The sequence below is a fragment of the Talpa europaea genome (assembly GCF_964194135.1).
Source record: "Talpa europaea genome assembly, chromosome: 9".
Taxonomy (NCBI): domain Eukaryota; kingdom Metazoa; phylum Chordata; class Mammalia; order Eulipotyphla; family Talpidae; genus Talpa; species Talpa europaea.
In genome coordinates, this window is record NC_140076.1 from 30,737,129 (window position 1) to 30,757,123 (window position 19,995).

At 36.0% G+C, this 19,995-nt stretch overlaps 1 protein-coding gene across 2 annotated transcripts in view; it reads right to left on the reverse strand.

The window, feature by feature from the left end:
- The window catches only part of AGBL4 (AGBL carboxypeptidase 4), a gene marked incomplete at both ends in the record, with an annotated part of 969,197 nt that overhangs the window by 574,507 nt on the left and 374,695 nt on the right, over positions 1-19,995 (reverse strand). For both annotated transcript variants that reach the window (XM_084242049.1, XM_084242048.1), the window contains one exon: positions 15,804-15,898. In XM_084242049.1, coding sequence (XP_084098175.1) covers positions 15,804-15,898 — 95 coding nt within the window. The remainder of the gene's footprint in view (positions 1-15,803; positions 15,899-19,995) is intronic.

The window sequence follows — 19,995 nt, forward strand, 5'->3', positions numbered from 1 at the left end:
ACAGTGATGAAAGGCTCAGTACAAAACAATCAACCATTTTGAGAACTGGATTCATAGGAAATGGGCACTGAGAATGTCCTAAGTGCTGGGGGTTATGTTTGAGTGTTTTTTTGTTCTCTCTTTTTAATTCTCAATATAACCTTAACTGCAATTTAGAGATGAGAAAACTGAGGCTCAGAAAGATTAAGCAAGCAGTCTTTTATAAACTGGAAAGTAGAAGAGCCAGAGATGAAATCAAGTTCTATTTGCTAACCAAGTCCATACTTGCCTTTTCAGAACCTTCAGGCAATGCAATGGAAGGCAAAAGCAAGTTGTCAGTGCCAAACATTTTCAAATGATTCACATTTCCAATCTTTATACATAGTGAGATCAGATATAGAAAATCCCAAATCCTGACAAATGAGAACATATTTAGTACTTAACTTGAGTAAACATTTATGATAATAAAAGGAACAAGGTACCCAGAGATATTAATATTTAGGGAATTAGAAAAAAATTAGTTTATCTGTTGCAAATTCTGTTGAATATTCAATGATCTGCTCTATAATTGTGTCTGCTTTAGCTGCATGGAAGGCAGGAAGATTCTCTTTCCACATTATGCTACATTTCGGGAGGTGGCTAGAACCACCCCCATGTCTAGGTAACAAAATCTCCATCTCCTCCATCAGTGTCTCTCCTGAGCTCTAGATTTATATTTCTCACTGCCAGCTGGATTCTTCTACCTGTATGCTCATAGGTTCCTGTACAAAAATGGACTCATTACCGCTTTCTTTCATCTCCAACTTATTTTTCCTCCAGTCTTACTTATCCTTTTATCTGTCTCTGGAAAAGTACCCTCTTCTACTTTATCCCCTTAAATAAACACTTAAGTCTTCCCAAATATTGCTCTCAATTCTCAGTCACTGTCCTCCCTCAAATTCAAATTTCTATCTTTGAAATGTATATACTGCCTTTATTAAACAATTTTGTAATTACACATTTGTTTTTATTGATTATATTTACCTTGTCTTTATGAGTATTCAAATGTTCCCTTCTATTAAACTTAAATTTTGTAACTGCAGGTCAATATCTATCTTTTCTCACCAATAATAGTGATTGATACACAGTAGGCATTCAATAAACACAAGAAAAGAAGAAAAAAAATCTATTTTTCTTCTTGTCACACTCCAATTCAATTCTTATCATTTTCATCTGGGTTAGAGCATCAGTTTTCTAACTGATTCCTGGCCCACTGCAAAAAGTCATCTTCATTCTTCCAAAGTGAACATTTCACATGCATATCTGATTACTGGTAATGTCCCTTCATTTTTTTCAAGTGAGAGCTGATTCAACCAAATAGCTTACAAAATGGTGTATCCTCAACTTATAATGGAAAGCCTCCCTTACCATGAAGAAAGAACTTGATGTCTGATGTCCAATTGACTTGTTAAGCAATTTTTGAATATTCTGAAACTTCTGACATCACAAACTCTCTAAAAGTTCAGTTGTAATATGTACTTAATATAGAAATATGCACAAAAATTTAAAATAGTGTAAGTATCTTCCTGGATATGAAGCTAAGTTCTGATCCCATAAGATCCTGGCTTAGCTGCGTGACCTTGACAAATTACCTAATATTTATAGCTATAGAGACCGTCTCTCCAACCTACAGCTAAGGATTCCTTACTATGGGGGTGGCCGGAGCCTGGAACTCATCATCTCTGGGAAGTCTCTCCTCTCTTTTGCAATCTATGTTGCTGGAGATTAATGGCTCCCTGCTCCTTCATCACATGCAACTACTCTAACATGAAACATGAGAGGCCAAAAACTCAAAGTAACCACCTCTTGCCTGTGATGTCTATAGCATCTTCTCATGTGGCCTTTCATATTGATCACCTTATATTGGAACATGGGAACATATACCACTCTTCACCCCCATAACAGTTGCAAATATCATAAGCATAAACGAAATGTCTTCTTAATATTTGCGTTTTAAAATGCCTGGCACATGGGCCTCCCTTGGTGGCACAGGCAGTTGAGCGCAGCACTGTGAAGCTGTCCGCAGCCTCTGCAGTGCCGGTTCAATCCCAGCCCGCTGGCGAGGGTCCCACATGGCGCAGCAGACCTCTCCTGTCTCGCCCACTGGTCCCCTCAGCAGTGTATTTCAGCCAGTCTGCCTGTTCTGTTCCCTGCTCTGTCTCCGGTGAATTCTCTCACCCTCTCGTGCATCTGGCCTGTACCCCAGTTCTTGTATAAATAAGTAAACAAATCTTTAAAAAAATAAAAAATAAAATAAAATGCCTGGCACAGAGAAGGCATTCAGTATTTATTGAATTCATGAAATAAATACTTAAGGAACACTTATAATGTTCCAGACAATCTTCTAGGCACTTGGGGTACATCAATGAGCAAAGCAAAGATTCCTACCTTTGTAAAACTTACACTTTAGCAGGAGAAGGTAGGCAATAAACGATAAGCATAATTTTAAAAAGTAAATTATAGAAGTCTGTGAGACTCTGAACAAAGCAGAACAGGATGAGAAGGGTCAAGAATGCTGGGGTGGGTTGGTTTGAAGATTTGAATAAGATGGCTTGGTATATGTCATTGAGGAGAAATCTGAGAAAGACCTGAAGGAGGTAAGAGAGTGGCTATATCAATATCTGAGGTCAAAGTTTGCCAGGAAATACTAAGTACAAAACCCCTGAGGCAGGTGTATGGCTGGCATGTCTGAGGAATAGCAGCAAAGAAGCCAGTGCAGCTGGATCAATGCGAGCAAGAAGGAAAGTAGAAATGAGGTAAGGTGTAACAAAAATGTGATCTGGCTTGTTTTTAAAAGATCACCCTGTGGTCCTGTAGAGAACAGACTGTAGGGGTGCAGGGAAAAGCAGGAGGCAGTAGGAAGTCACTGAGAAAATTCAAAAGAAAGGCGGTGGTGACTCAAACCAGATCAACAACATTCATGGGGCATCTACTTACTGTGTTTCTGATTCTTGAGGGTATGACAAAATAATATTATTCTGACCTTAATATACTTTTTCTAACTTAAGAAGCTCAGTCAACAATCTGTTCTGAACCTAATTTTCAGCCTGATTACCAACCATACAACCAAAGCTTTGCTCATCTTTCCCATTCCCAACATACTGTATTCCAGCTAGCCCAAATTGCTCATTATTTTCCAAGCACATCATGCTTTCTCAGGTCTTTTCAGTACTTTTCCTTTCCCCCAGACACCCATTTACCCAGCAGGCAAAGCTCACAAATATCAAATTATTTAAGACTGAACTCAAATGCTACCTTTTCAGAGAAGTTTTCCTAATAGTCTGTGCAAAACTGGTCATCTCCTCATTGTTTCCCTAGCATCCTGTGCTCACCAATTATCTAGGTATGCTATGAATAGATTATCCAGTTCAATTATAAATTTTAAGTACTATTACTTACTCAAAGCCTAAAAACATCTAAGGAATGTTTTGCCTCTGTTATCTATTCTACTAAACACAGAGAACAAGTTGGGGAAGGGAAACAGAAAAGAAAGGGAGAGAAGAAGACAAGAACTAATATACACCCTTTTGAAAAGATGCCAACCTGGTCTAAAAAACCAGACAGTCCTTTTTATTTTTTTTATTTTTTTAAAAGATTTATTTTTATTTATTTATACAAGCACTGGGTTCAGTCAGAAGCGCGGGAGGGTGAGAGAATTCACCAGAGTCAGAGCGGGGAGCAGAGCAGGCAGAAGGACCAAAGTACACTGCTGAGGGGAGCAGCGGGCGGCAGGAGAGGTCTGCACGCCCTGTGGAAGCCTCCTCTGGTGGCCCGGGAGTAGCCGGGTATCAAACCGGCGCTGCAGAGGCTGCGGGCAGCTTCGCAACCCAGCACCCAACCACTGTGCCACCAGGGAGGCCCCAGACAGTCCTTTTTAAAGAGACAACTGGGATCAAGCTGAGTAAAAACCACTCAAATTCCAGACACGGGTCTCAGAAAATGTTTGGCTCCCAAAAATAGCCTTGGAAATTGGGCTTGATGACATGGTCAGTGGGAGTCAGTCACCTATAAAATTCCTCTAATCAGATCAAACATCTGAATTTATTGATCAAATTCAAAAAAGGACTTGTCAGTGTTTGGGTCTTGACCTGTGGAGACTGCCTGAACTATTACAGGAAACAAATGTGCTGAGTAGGACAGAGTATACAACCAGCTCTGCTCTGGGGAGTGACTCAGCACTGTCTGGGGCTAGCACTCACAGTACCAGCATAGGGAGAGACTGAGAAGTTCTGGAAAACTAGCCAGGCCTGGTCAAGCGAAAATGTGAAGTTTAAGCTAAAAGGCCATCATGGGGAAAGAAGATGCCAGTTGCTACACTGGGTCACTCACCCCAACTTATCTCACTTAGTCATCATAAATACATCAAAAGCTGGACATAATCACCTTTTAGAAAGACATAAATTGAAACATAAAAACATTAAGCAACTTGACCACAGTCATGCACATATTAAGTAGATCCTGTATTCACACTTGGGTCTGTCTTCAGATCTTTTTCTGTCACAGGCTTGAAGCTACTGGGTGGCTGTTCAGCTGAAGAGTCTAGCTCTGGCTTGAGAAGAGACCCAACTTCCAGACATGGTTCTGTCCACTTCACTAGGCATCTCTAGGAAAATAATTTCTCCTCTCTAAGGCTCATTTTTATCATTCACTGAAAGCTAGGATGAGATGATGCTTCGACATTCTCTGATAGCTAGCAAAATGTAAAAGATACTACTTTCTTCTGTCTGTCCCCTATTCTTGCACTCTCCTCTACACACACCCACAGGCCCTCTCAAGAAACAGTGTATAAAGACTCTTTTTTTTTTTTTTCCTATGCAGTTTGGAAAGAGAAGTTTGATAAAGGGTAGAGCCTCTTGGGACTTTATCACTGTTGATTCACTCAGAGCTACATACCTCCTCCCACATTTAATGTCTCATCTTCTTTATTTTGTCAGGAAATATACCCTCTACCTAGCAAAAGAGAGCTGCCTTTATCTTTCACAATTCACTCTTTTTAAACTCTGCCTTGGGGTTTCAGTTGCACTAAAGAGCTCTATTCAACATGTAATTGGAGAAAATATAATGGAAATATTGAAATAAAAATAATAGTCTCCCTAATATATTCATTATAATTGTTCCTTTTCTTCTCACCGGAGTGAGTGGGAGGTAATCCCTTCTATTTCAGTTACATCTTTTTTTAATGACTGGGGTTTTATAATGTGCTATTTTTTAAGTGGAGATGTTTGCTTTCCCCCCCCATTCCTAATATTAAGCTGTATTTGGGTTCAAGTATTTTTTGTGTGTCTGATAGGATTAGCCAAAAGCCAAAGAATAATAAATAGACTCTTTATGGTCCAAGTATCATAATTAACATCTCTTATCAAATTAAAGATTTCTGGAATGGGTTGAAAATACAGACCTGCTAATGAAAGCAAACTACACAGACAGGCATCATGTTCTAGAGCTGATAAAAGGTTTTCATAAAAAAGTAATGAATCTTAAATAAAAACAATGAAAAAATTATCATGGCTATAATATAAGGGGGGGCCCATAGTTAATTTTCACAACACTGTAAGAGCAATATTATTAGATCCATTAAATATCTGAGGGGGGAAAAAAAGCTCAGAAAGGTTATGTCAACTGCTTAATCAACCAGCAAGAAAGTGGTAAACTTGGTTTTTAGAAGTTGGTGCCAGTCAGAAGGATCAAGAAGAAAGGGGGCATTTCAGGGAAGGAATGTGTCTTCTTCCAAACCCCACAATAATTAATCTCAACAAACAATTTAAGAGATTGGCAGTCTAACCTCTAAGACTGGATTCCATCCTAGACCACTTTGTTTGGTATTTACTAAGTGAAACAGGAGATACTCCCCCTTCAAAGCTGGTAGTCAACTATAGGACAGGAGATACTGCTCCTTCCAAAGACTGGAAATTCTGGTGCCTTCCAGAAGATTTGCCTAATTGGTGGCTGCCAGTCTATAGCATTGGATGTAGATTGTTACCTAGCAAAATATGTCTCAGACAAGCCACCAAGATTTGAGAGGGATGGAAATGCAGCATTTAAATGGTATCACCAAGTACACATCTCTGATAAAAGAGAGATATGTATAAGAGACACATGTGTATAGGTATGCAACAAATACATAAGTCACCCATGTAACACGTTCATAATATCATCCATACCACATTTACTACATATACACATCAGCCCCCATATAAATACAAGAATCAAAAAGAGTCCTGGGCCTCCCCTGGTGGCGCAGCAGTTGAGCAGGGGGCTCAACTGAAGTCTCTGCAGCACCGGTTCGATCCCCGGCCGCTGGCGAGGGTCCCACATGGTGCGACAGACCTCTCCTACCACACCCACTGCTCCCCTCAGCAGTGTATTTCGTCAGTCTGACTGTTCTGTTCCCTGCTCTGGCTCTGGTAAATTCTCTCACCCTCCCATGCTTCTGACTACACCCAGTGCTTGTATAAATAAATAAATAAATCTTTAAAAAAAATAATACTGACTTCATACATAGCTGGTGAGAATATAAAAATGGTACAGCCACGTTGGAAGACAAGCCTGGCAGATCCTCAAAAGGTTAAACAGACTGACCATATAAACAGCAATTCTACTGTTATATACCCAAAAGAAATGAAAATATTTGTCTGCACACAAGCTTGTATACAAATGTTTATAGGAGCATTATTCATAATAGCTCCAAATTGCAAATAACCCAAACACTGATCATCCAATGAATGAATTCATAAAATGGCTATCAATATAATGGAATATTATTTGGCCATAAAAGGAAACTAAGTACTGGTACATGCTACATTGTAGATAAAACTTGAAAATATGTTAAATGAAAGAAGTCAATCACAAAATCACATATTGAATCATTACATTTATATGAGAAGTACACAATAGGTATAGTATATAGATGGAAAGTGGATTAACGGTTGCCTACAGCTGGAGATTGTGGAAAAGAAATGGCTGCCAATGGAAATCTTGGCAAGGATTTCCCTGGTTTTTTTTGTTTTTTTGTTTTTGTTTTTTCCTGCTTGGATTTCACCTTTCTTTTGAATATGTTGATTTATGTCTTGCCAAGTTTGGAGGAGATTTTCACCAGTTCAAAGACTTTTATCAGTACCACTCTTTTCTTTTGCATTTCTAATGACATAGATGTTAGATTTATCATCCTGTACCTCCTAACGGGTCTCTTCATTTGCATTTTCAGTCTATTTTTATACTATTGTTCAGATTGAATATTTCTATTTTTCCATTTTCATGTTCATTTTTCTTTTCCTCAGTTTCCTGCACTTAGTTATTGATGGCATCCTTGAGGGGGTGATGATAGTTCAGACTCCTCATCTGTTCTGAAATTATGGATATGTGGTAAAGGATTATTACTGCCCAGAAGGAAGGAATGTCCTAACTCTCTACTTCCCCCTGACACTACCTGTTGGGAGAAGGGTAGAGCTAAGAGGGAAGTCTAGGCTCCCCTGGTTCTTTGTTTGTGAAGATAAAAATAGGGCCGCAGTTTTTTGCTATGGTGCTTGGGTAGAGTAGGCAATTATTGTCTCAACGTTTGCTGTTTTCCTAGACTACTCCTTTGCTGGTCCTTTATTTAGCAAGAATAGGCTTTCAGAAAGAGTCTTTTTTTTTTTTTTTGTTTGTTTGTTTTTCTCTATTCTCATTAGCATTTCCATTTCGCCAGCTTCTTAAACAACCCCTGTGGCAAATATAAGGCAAACATAAAATGTGGGGATCTAACCATTATATTATTTCTCAAATCCAAATCCCTCTTCTCTATACCTTTCAGCATTTTCTATGTTCTATAAGTAATGTTTATGGTTTTGTACTTAGTGAAAGGAGGGAGCAGTGTCTATACTCTACCTTTTCTCACAACCAGTAGTCTGTAATATCTTACATTTTCTTTTTAAGGCACATGTGTTTATTTTTGGAAACTTAATTTTGTAGCACTATATTAATGGCAATATTCTTAAGACACAAAACCTAGACGAGAACAACCAACCGCAAGGACCATTTTACAGCTCTTAAATTAGTCATTTTTTTTTCACAATGCCAATTTTTAATGCTGTTCAGATTGCAGTCAAACTGAAAGAATGACAGACTTAAGAGTAGCATTTTAAATTGTGCACCATATTTTGAGAACATGCATAGCAGGAGTTTATAGTCATTAACCTTGCAATCTCTCTCTTAGAAGCTAATTATAAAAATAATTTAGCAATCCAAAGTCAGTATGATAGTATTTACTTTAGAAAACAATCATGGAAAATCTAAATGCCCATTAACAGTTATATGATACAGTAAATTGTAATACATTAAAACAATAATATCACCAACTATGCTATAATCGATACTGGGATAAAACATGAGAAACTGTTTTATTATAATATCAAATAAAAAGAACAAAATAAAAATGGGCATATACATTTGATTTTTGCCATTTAAAAATGTACCCGTGGAAACAAAAACTAAAAAGGAAAAGGTAAAATTAAAAATAAGTGCCAGTTTTAGTGCAGATTAATCGATTAATTCATTTTTTCACAAATACTTACTGAGTTCCTACTATGTGCAAGGCACAATTCTATGTGCCAGCGATACAGAAGTGAATTAAAAAATGACAAAAATCTTTTTTCATACTATTCACTTTCTAACAGGGAGAGACAACTAATAAAACAAATGGTATAGTTTGTTAGATGATAATTGCTATAAAAAATAAAGCAGGAAAGAACAATACATATATGGGAGACTAGGAAGTATATTTTAATTTTAAATGTATGACATTTGTTTTATATTCATACAATTCTATATTTTATATTTAACTCTATATAATTATATTTTTATATTAACTCATGAGTGTATAACTTTTGCAATGAAATAAAGTTTATAACAATAAAGTCCCATTATTTTAAAAATCACTAATTTTATATTTTTATATACTTTTTACAAGAGTGAGACTAAAGATTATCATTACAGTAAGAATAATAAAGCTTCATTTCAATGGGCATATAAATATAACAGCACTTAATTAAAAATAGCACTACTACTGTCTGTTTATTTGTTGTCTATCCCACGAGCTTGTATCTCTTTCCTCCATTTTTGTAGCCCAACTATGGAAAGAATTGTCTATATTTCTTTATACTTTCTCCATCCTCCAGTACACTCAACCCACATAGCCTGACCTGAACACCACATTACTAAAAGTACACTCACCAAAGCCTCTAATAACTTCTGTGTCACTGCAAACATTAGACACTTTAACACTTTAATTATCTTTGACCTCCCAGTAGCAGTTGGCAATGTTAGTCATTTTCTCTTTTGGTTTCATGACAACATTCATTCTCTGTTTTCTTCCTACCTCTCTACAAGTCCTTTTCATTCTCTTTTGTAAGATTCTCATCCTCTGCCTGACCTTTAAATGGGGAGATTTCTCAGAGTCCTGTCCTAATCTCTTTTCAGTACATACACCTCCCTAGGAGATCACATCTGTTCCCACTGTTCTGTTATCATCCAGACTGAACCTCCAAATTCCTCCTTTGATTTTTTTTTTTTACCAATATATCCTACTACCTACTTGATTTCAAAGTCTCCATGGTATTTCCATCTGAACATTTCTAAGGTCAAAACATAATCTTTCACATTAAACCAAATCTGACAAAACTGTCTCTTCTCTTATGATTTCTATCCTCAGTACATCCTTTCTGTTGCCAGTACCAGAAAAGTTGGGAGTCATCTAGGACTCCTCTTTTACATTACATTTCTAGTCAATAAGAAAGTTAAATTTATTTAATCTTCTGTTAATATTCAAATCCATTCACTTACTTTTATCTCAACTATATCTCCCTAATACATCATGAAATCTTAATCCTATAGCTTTAGGTATTATAAAACTCCCCAATTAGCCTCCTCTTCAAGATATTCTCTATTCAGCAATACAAGAGATATCTCTCTAAAATGCCAACCTGATCATATCCTGCTCCTGCTTATTCTTTCAATTCCTTAACATTACCCTCAGAATCAAGTCCAGTTCTTTAGTTTGACTACAAGGCTCCCCTCAATTTCACTCCTACCTACCTCTCCAGTCAATTTCTCTTTAGAATTTCATGCTCCATTGGCCTTTACTCATCAAAGACGTAATGTTCTTTCTCAACTTTTGGCCTTCAAACACATTCTATTATTTCACACATATCCCCAACCACTATGGTCTAACTTTTTTGTATTTTCCAGGATGCCTAAGGAAAGTCTTTTATTATAACAGGAGATTAAATCTTAAATTCTGAATAGCATGCTGAATAGTTTCCACAACATGTTGAAAGCCCCCTGTTGTAATAGTCATCATACTTTACTAGAATTACATATTTAATGTAAGACCCAATACACTATGAGTTCTAAAAGAACAGTAATCACATGTCACTTGTCACTGTATTGTTCTAGTGCCTTGAAAAATTCCTGGCTCATTGTAACTATTCAGTAAGAATTTAATGATGAGCAAAGGGAAGAAAGGGAGGAAGGAATGGAGGAAAGTAGGGAGGAAGGAATAATGTTCACCCAATTGGTCTTAGGTGAATCAGAGGGGAAAAAAAGAAATGATCAGTAAATATATTAAATTAGTAAGATACTTAAGACTTCCAAAATATTTACATATCCAATTTCATATCTGTTTCTAATAACAATTTTGTGAGAAAGTATTATTATACACATTTTACAGTGAGGAAAGTGTCAAGACTTATATTCCATCTTCACATGGAATCAAATTTCCTTAATTTTGTTCTTGTCCCATTTCCTCAAGATCTAGCTGAAATATCACCTGCCCAAATATCTTCTCCTTCTCTCCCCACAATCGTAATATCATTTTCTTCCTTTTCTCTAAACCCACACCATATTTTATACACACCCCTATAGATTCTTAGCATAGCACTGCTTGTATTGTATCTGGCTGTATTTTGTGTTTCACTTTAGCCTCAAAAAGTAAACATTTAAAGATACAATGCAGATCAAATTTATATTTATCACCCAAGGACCTAGCACAAAATTATATGCATAATAAAAATTTACTTAATGGAAGCCACTTCTAAGATTTAGTCCAATCTCTTCAATATACTATAATGGACAAGTCAAAATAAGAGAAGTTATTCAGATCTGCCAAAGGAGCATACTACTCCTGCTTCTTTATTCTCCCTTCCCATATGCTAATTTTAAGAGATACAGTAAACCTGCAGTCCTGAGGTCTCTGGCTCCTTGTGTAAATATCCTAGTCTTTTTTCTGCATAGATGAGAACAGGAATATGAACTACGTTACAGTGTCAATTTCCAGCAGTGCTTAACACCTAACAAGTTTAGGGGCCTCCCCGGTGGCGTAGCGGTTGAGCGCTGGGTTGCGAAGCTGCCCGCGGCCTCTGCGGCGCCGGTTCGATCCCCGGCTGCTCCCGGGCCACCAGAGGAGGGTTCCACATGGTGCGCAGACCTCTCCTGCCGCCCGCTGCTCCCCTCAGCAGTGTACTTCGGTCCTTCTGCCTGCTCTGTTCCCCGCTCTGGCTCTGGTGAATTCTCTCACCCTCCCACGCTTCTGACTGTACCCAGTGCATGTGTAAACAGAACAAACAAACAAACAAATAAATAAATAAATAAAACATGCCTCTATAAAAAAAAAAAAAAAATAAAAAAAAAAAAACACCTAACAAGTTCAACCTTTGACAATGTAAAAAAAATAATGAGTTAAAGTTGCAGAAACATGATGCTGCAGAGTCCTAACAACCAACGATCCTTAAATCTAATATGTAAACAAAATTAAACAGAAAAATTCTGAACCTTTCAGCTTCTCCATTTTGTTGACTTTATATCTATCTTTATATTCTGGCTTTATATTCTTAAGGCAGATGAGCCTTGAGTAGAAATATTTACATAATGACATTTCAGTTACTTATTTCATTCATTTGCTTCCCAAAACTAATCAACTACCTTACCAATGCTAAGGCTTGAATGCATCTTTGCTTGGGATCAGTTACAGTACCCGATGAAGGAGGGTGAAGAATGTTTGCCACCTTTAAAAGGTGAAGGAACCCTGGTTTCTCAATTTGGTAACTATTTCGTCCAGAAAATTTAGTTTCTAATGCTTATCATGAGATAAAAATTTTTCCAATGTTTATTTGGCTCCTAAACAAAAAAAATGTATCAGCCACTTTTTTCTTTTGTCATGGCAGTGCCTTAATGAAGAAAGTGGAATTAGAAAGACAATAGAGAAGATATTCTAATTTTAGGAACTATGAGTTATTTGTCAGTCTTGAACCAGGCCACTTTCTAATTGTGATTGACTCCTGAGGGCCTGTAAAATCTAATATTCTGAGAGAGCCAGTTACATTCATTGTGTTACCCTGGGGCCACTTAGGATGAGGGCTACTAGATGAAAGGTTCCAGCATAGGTAATTGACAGAAGAAATGGACAAAAGTCCTAAGAAAAAAGGATCAAAAGGACAAAAAGAATCTATAGAACAAAATAGAAATACACATTAAAAAGTGCTATCTTTACTTATCATCAGAGAAACACAAATCAAATCCACAATGAGATACCACCTCACACCTATGTGAGATGCATTCTCACACATGAGAATGGCTTGTATCAAAAAGACCAGAAACAACAAATGTTAGTGAGGATGTGAAGGAAAAGTAAACCTATGTAAGAAGGTTTCCTTCCTACACTGTTAGTGAGGCCTTTGACTCTTGGTGGGAAAATATTATAGAGGTTTCTTGAAAGAGTAAATGGATCGACCATCTGCCCCAGCATTTTTACTCCCAGGTATCTGCCTGAAGAATACAAAAACACTAATTTGAAGGGATATATGTACTCCTATGATCATTGTAGCACTATTTTCAATAGCCAAGCTATGGGAACAACCTTATTGCCCCAAAACAGATCAGTGGATTAAGAATCTGTGGTATACATACACAATGTTATACTATTCATGTATGAAAAAAATAAACTCGTGCCATTCATGGCAAGAGGGATGGAACTGGAGGGGATTAGGCTATGTGAAATAAGACAGAGGAAAAAGACACTTATATGTGAAATGTAGAGAAATAAAAGGTCAGAAAAAGCCAAACCAACAACAAATTCTAGAATTGAGCTACTAGAGTAGGAGGGGGAAAGAAAAAGAGGGGAACAAAGTAGGGCAGAAGCACAACAGACTCCGGTGGAGAAATCTGGGTGTTTTGCTGGTATGTCTGGTATGGAGGGGGAGAGCCTTACCTCTGAATCAAAAACAATGTTGTAGACCAATGTTACTTCAATTAAAAATAATTAAATTATAAAATGGATGTTCCCTGTATGAATACATCTTTTCTATCACATTTATACTGCATCCAGAATAACTAGCATAGTATATCACACATTGAGATATTCAATTATTGGGCCTCCCCTGTTGGCGCAGCAGTTGAGCGCTGGGCTGCGAGGCTGCCCGCAGCCATAGCAGTGCCGGTTCGTTCCCTGGCCGCCGGTGAGGGTCCCATAAAAAAAAAAAAAAAAGGATATTTAATTATTAAATAAATAAACATGTAAACATATGGCTTGAAGAAAGAAGACTATGCAGTTTTGTATCCAAGATTTGGGGATGGTAAAGTAAAAAATTAGAGATTAGACATATAAACTACTTGATTTGCTCTGGTATCTTGTGCCTTACTGACTTAAAATACAACAAATTCAGTTCTGGAACTTTAAAATCTTCAAGACCATTAGAAAAACACAATGACTGGATAATGACTGCTGCTGAGTCTGCCAACACTGAATAAGAGCACTAACTTATATCTAAGGCATGATAATATAAATGCAAGGATTCATTAATATTTTAAAATTTTGTCAAGAGCTCTGACAAAAAGGACTCAAAATCACAGTTGATAAAAAAACAAAACAAAATATAATGAAATGATTAAGGCAAAAACTATTAAAAGCACCAAAATAAGACTCTAGAACTGAATACTTAGGAAAAAGAGAGTGATTATCGTTGATGTGTAAGAGCCCAACATAGAACCTGGTAAAAGAAGTACTATGTTATATTGAAGGCACTGATGAGCACACAAGCAACATGTTTTTTAGTTGGTAAGGTCCGTGCTATACATACACATATGGACTTATTAACAGAGACATGTTCTCTGTTAATAAGTCATGTTCTCTGAACTGATTTAGGAGACTCAATACAAAGGCTACCCTTCGCTGAGACTTTATTGTCAAAAGGAGAGATTGAGGAACAAAATTATAATTGACTTGATGCAGCAAAGCAAAAAATAGACCCATGAAAATATTCTATTTTTAGTAAACTGCTTTTATTATCATAATCAAATGCCTATACTTTTATAAACCTGAGATTCTCTGCTGAAATTTGTAGAAAATTTCCAAGTATCATTTGTAGATAAAAGCACAATTAAATATTTATGAATTGCTGGTTTTCTATAAATAAAGCCATTTGAAGATGATCTCACTAGTCATTAAAATTTGAACAGAGATCAAAGCTAGAAAAATATTAACAATTCTTTGAATTTGTATAGTGTTTTACATAAAACTATTAATAATAGATGGCATTTATTGAGCACTTGGAAAGTGCCAGGTATTTTACATGTAAATTCTCACAACCAATTCAGTTCAGTTCAACAGGCGTCCACTAAACACCTACTGGGTGATAAATCAATAAGATTTTATTTCTGTCTTTGGCTTTTCTACCTTTAAAAACACTTATTTGGTGTGCTGAAAGTTTGTTGAGTGAATGAATGGATGCATGGATGAATAAATTAATTGTGAATGGCACTGTGGAGTAGTAAAAAATTATACATGTTCATCTTCTTACTGTCTGTGATCTTGAGAAAGTACTTAACTTCTCCTAACCTTTCTGTATATATATTTTTCACATTATTGAAGAACAGCCTGCTACTGGAACAATTATGTTCCATTGATCTATGTGTCTGTTTTATTACAATACCATAGAGCTTTGATTACTATAGCTTTGCAGTACAGTTTGAAGACAGGGAAATGATACTTTCATTTTTGTTCTTTTTTCCTCAGGACTGCTTTGGCTATTCAAAGTCTTTTGTGGTACCACATAATTTAGATTTTTGGGAGAGTCAATTTCTATGAAGAATGGCAGCAGGGTTTTATATGGATTGCATTAATTTGTATGTTTTGTGTAAAATTAGCCACTATTTCTTCATGCACAATATAAGGATATTTAAATTATCCCTTGCAAAAAATACTGTGAAAACAATGACAACAAATGTAAAACATCTGACAAAGAATGGGTTCTCAACAAATGAAAGTAATGATCATCATAATGATCACTATTATTAAGCAATCCTATCCAATTCTCCTTATCTTCATTATGGCAATGGGACAAACAGAACTTTAACACCCACAAATGCTTGCAACAACTATGCAAAACAGCACACACACAACAAGCAAACCAAGGGAAATGTACTGAACCGTAGTTCCCAAGATCCTCCTAGGTTACTATACAACATCTATGTTCAGACTAAAAAAAGAGTCAAATTTAATTATGCTTCCAAGGATACCATGATAAGAGTCAAATAGGACAGAAAGTTTACCAAACAACAGACTGCACCTTTCACATAATGCTGGTCACTCCAGTGATGCTCCCAGTCCCAACAACTGCAAAGAACAGTATCTGGAGCCCAGAGAATCCACAAATTCATGCTATTCTTCTTAGTGCCAGTGAGGCTAAGCCCTAGACATTCAGTGGAGCCCTGGGTCAAATTCTCAGCAATAGAGGGTTTCCATTCTGTGGATCACTTACCATTTCGGTCTGCTGGTAGATTTCACCATAGGGGCCATCCCATCTCTATAAAGACTCTTTGTTTTGCTGAAGTTAACAATGTTGAAAATGACTCTCTGAAAAAGGAAGAGAGAATTTTATCAGAAAACTTTATTGTGCAAGTTGCCACTTCTTTATAATTAGGATTGGAATTAATAAACATGGTTAAAGGAAATCATATGGACTAGCCACAACAGTCTAATGAGGATAGATGGTGCCTACAGAAGTTCAGTGTGTTTGTTCCAGCTTAGCAAAGTCATTAAGAGCACTGATTCTAGAACCCAGAAGTTTGTGTTTTAACCCTACTATATCACTCTCAAGCTGTGTGACTTTGCCAAGCTATTAAACCCTCCTGTGCTTCAATTTTCTCATTTGAAAATGGGAATAATAACAGTACCTAGGAATACCGATGAAAATTAAATACATTAATAAATGTACAGTGTTTGGACCCATATTAGGTACACAGCGAAAGCTAAATGTACATGTTTTAGTTGTTACTAACTATGCCCTGTCCCTAGAATTTACATAAGTAATATCGTTTCAGTATGTTTTATATTTGTTGTAGTGCATCTCAAGTTCAACAAAAATAAAGAAAATAACAGAGCACAAAATTGAACCAAAAAAATTCTGCAACTCCTTTGTACCCCTTGGATTAGAACTGCAAGATACATGCCACTGCTAGGAATCAGGACTACTAGGCTCAACTCTAATCTCAGCATCAATTTATAGGGGCATAGCTATTTGGGTAAGTCCCTTCCCTGTTCGTCTCACCCTTAAAATGGGAGAGTGGGGAGTTGTTCATGACTACAGCTTTTTCACAGATCTAGAATACTACAGTAGTACAGCTAACATATCAGAATTCTGTTGAGGAAACAACTTTCTCATAAGTGAAGAGGAAAGATTGAGAAAGAGAAGGGATCAGGGTTAAAAAAAAAAAAACTAAATGGCCACTGAAACATTATAAAGGAGAGAGAATGAGGCCAGAAGTTGGAGAACAGGAAACTTTCAAGAGATTAGCACAGCCTAGCTTTTGTATCCAGAGGCAGTAAAGAGAGGGAAGCATCAAATGTGTTATTTCATTGAACACACATCATATATATACACACACATACATATATATAATCATATATAGATAGATAGTATCACAATACATAATATCAAGTACTAGGAATTTAATAGTTTTTAGAATTTGCAGTATTCTCTTACAACTAATAAGATCATTAATATTTCCACTTTATATATGTGGAAACTGAGGATCAGAGAGTTTAACTAACTTTCCAAAGGCATACAATTGCTGGATGGAGAGTTGATATTTGAATATAGGGAATAAAAAATTTAAGATGTCTATGGTCTCTACCCTAAGGTTCCAAAATTCTATAAATCTAACCAAGTCTGTCTTCAAAAATAAGGGCAAAAATAAATATGATAGTAATTTTTCAAGCCTTTGTAAATTTGTTTTCTTAAAATGGGAAAATCAAACTCTGTCTGGCCTTTATTTTGAAATACCACAAAATGTTTTTTTTTTCTATGAAATAAGCTCTCAAGAATAACGTGTTTTTTTTTTCCTCTCCAGAATTCCAGCTATTGATCCCATCTCCAGTCACTTCAGTTTCAAATCTCCCTTCTATCATTATATTAAGTGATCAAGAATGTCCAAGGCTGTTCCATTATTAATAACCTGGACCTTCCTGTTGTCAGTTCAATTACTTCTCGTGGGTTCCTGGCTACCATTTGATTTAAGAAAATCAATAAAAGGGAACAAATGTCTTTTGATCCTCACAGGGCTTAATCCCCTCTTTTTCTTCTGATATTCTAGGTGTCAGATCCATTTCCAGTGGACCTGGAAGTCAAACTGCACTTTCAGTATCTAGATTAATTCTAAAAACTGGGGGAAATCTCATATAGAAACAATGTGTATATGTGAAGTTGAAATAAAGAAATGCAAAATTAAAACAGTTATTGATCATTAATATTCTGCTAAGTGCCAGGAAAATTTCCCAGGAGCTTTAAATATGCTATATTTAGCTTCTTCATTCACAAACAAAAGTTATCTATTTGTCTGTTTTAGCCCAACTTTAAACATGAGAAAACTGAGATTAATAAATACTGAGCAAAATACCATAACTACTTAACTGGTATAATTAAGACTTAAATCTTAGCTGCTCTGATCATAACAATCATACTTTAGCTATGATACTACATTCTTTTTGCATGCCCTATACATGTACTTCCCCACCCACCCTGTATTTTACAGTCTATTTAGCAAGGCAGAATGTGGTTGTGTGAATCATAGGTATGCAGAAGAAGGAGTACAGGAAATCTTGTGTCTTCATAGTTTACAATTATTTATCAGTTATTTACTCAAAATGCAACACGAGAAATGATATCCATCAGGTAATAGTAACACCAACAATAATAACATATTCTGAGCACTTTCTATGTACCAAATTTTGAGTTAAACACCTGTTGGTAGTATTTTAGTGTTTTATATATTAGAATCACATGGATCGCCTTTAAAAATCACTGATGCTCGGGTCTCAGCATAATCAAAGACTTTGCTACTTGATGCATTATTTCATTTGTTCTGCGGATAATGAACTTTTGCTGATAGAGACTGTTTATTACCTCTTACTCATATATAAGCTAGTGATAATAAGATTAATTAAGTTAAAATCACATAAGCAATAAGTAGTGGAGGCAGAATTTTAAACAAATCCCTTGAATCAAGACAGTAAGATGATGGACTTTCTAGACAAATACACACTTGGAGCTGAAACCCAGCTCCCCATTAGTTCTATAAACTTAAGCTAAACAACCTGGGAGATTATACACATAAATCACCTGACACATTATATCTAGCCCAGAATAGGAGTTCCATATTTATTGACACTTTCCTCCTATCTCAACAAACCCACGTCTTTTAATTCATTGCAGTCTCTTCCTTCCTTTTTTTCCTTTATATTTTTATTATTTCTTCTTTAGATTTAAATTTTAATACATAATTCCTGTTTAAGCAATATGGTACTCTAGTTAACAGCTTTCAAAACAGTGATCTACATCACACTATTATGTTGAACGTGGGTTAAAGCTATCAAGACAGTCATGTGTGAAGTTAGGACCAATGGGCTCAGAGCGCAATGAAGGAGGTACAACATCCATTCCAGGTGTTGGCCAACGAGTGGTCCAGTTTGGCTCAAGGGTATATGAGAAGTCTACATACAGTCTCAAGCAGTGACCTCCATTCATCCCACATATTCAACACGAGTCCAATACACTATTCTAAATAGCAGGAACTGTTCAAAATAGGTATATACATTCTGAAACTAGAAGGCATCATTAATCTAAAATATTTTGTTTTAAGTGTTCTGTGAACACCTGACTACCACAGCACATTTAAGAACATTCTTTACATGAAACTTCCCAATAAAGTGAAATGTATAGAAGCCAGAAAAACATAGGAGTACATAGGCAGATTACCAATATTGTTATCTAAGAACTTAAATTTTAAGATCTATGCAAAAATAACAAATAACCAGGATGAGGCAGAATATTTGAAATGAGATATGTTCAAATATCTAGGACCCTCAAAATGATGTATTAGTAAAACTGTGGTCTAGAAAGAAATCATTCACTAGCGATGGAATGTACCTATCTATTCCTAGATTTTGACTGGGAAAAAAATTAACATGTGCTAGAAAATTTTTCAGTTTGGGTTTGAATTTATTCTACTAGCTTGGTCTTAAAAACTCAAGTTAAGTATTTAAAATGACTAAAGAGAGAGGGACTTTGCTGTACCTATATGCTATATTTATCAAGATCAGTAAAGAAAGCAAAAACTAAAGGATAACAAAATGTTGACAGCTGCTTCATCTTAGTGGTGGATATTTCATTGTTTCTTATTTTAATTTTAATACGTATTTGAAAATTTTCCCTAATTTAAAATTCAAAAGATTAAATATCTTTAATTCATTAGGAATTTTGGTATCATATATTAAGAAGTGACAATTTTTTTTTCAAACTGTTAGACGATTTTTCCAACTTCATATTAGACAAGTCATCCCTATCCTTTCTAATCTCAAATGCTACCATTTCCATAAAATAAATTTGTATATGCTTGAGTTTATTTCTGGACTTCCATTTATGTTTCACTGATCTGTTTATTCTAGTGACAACC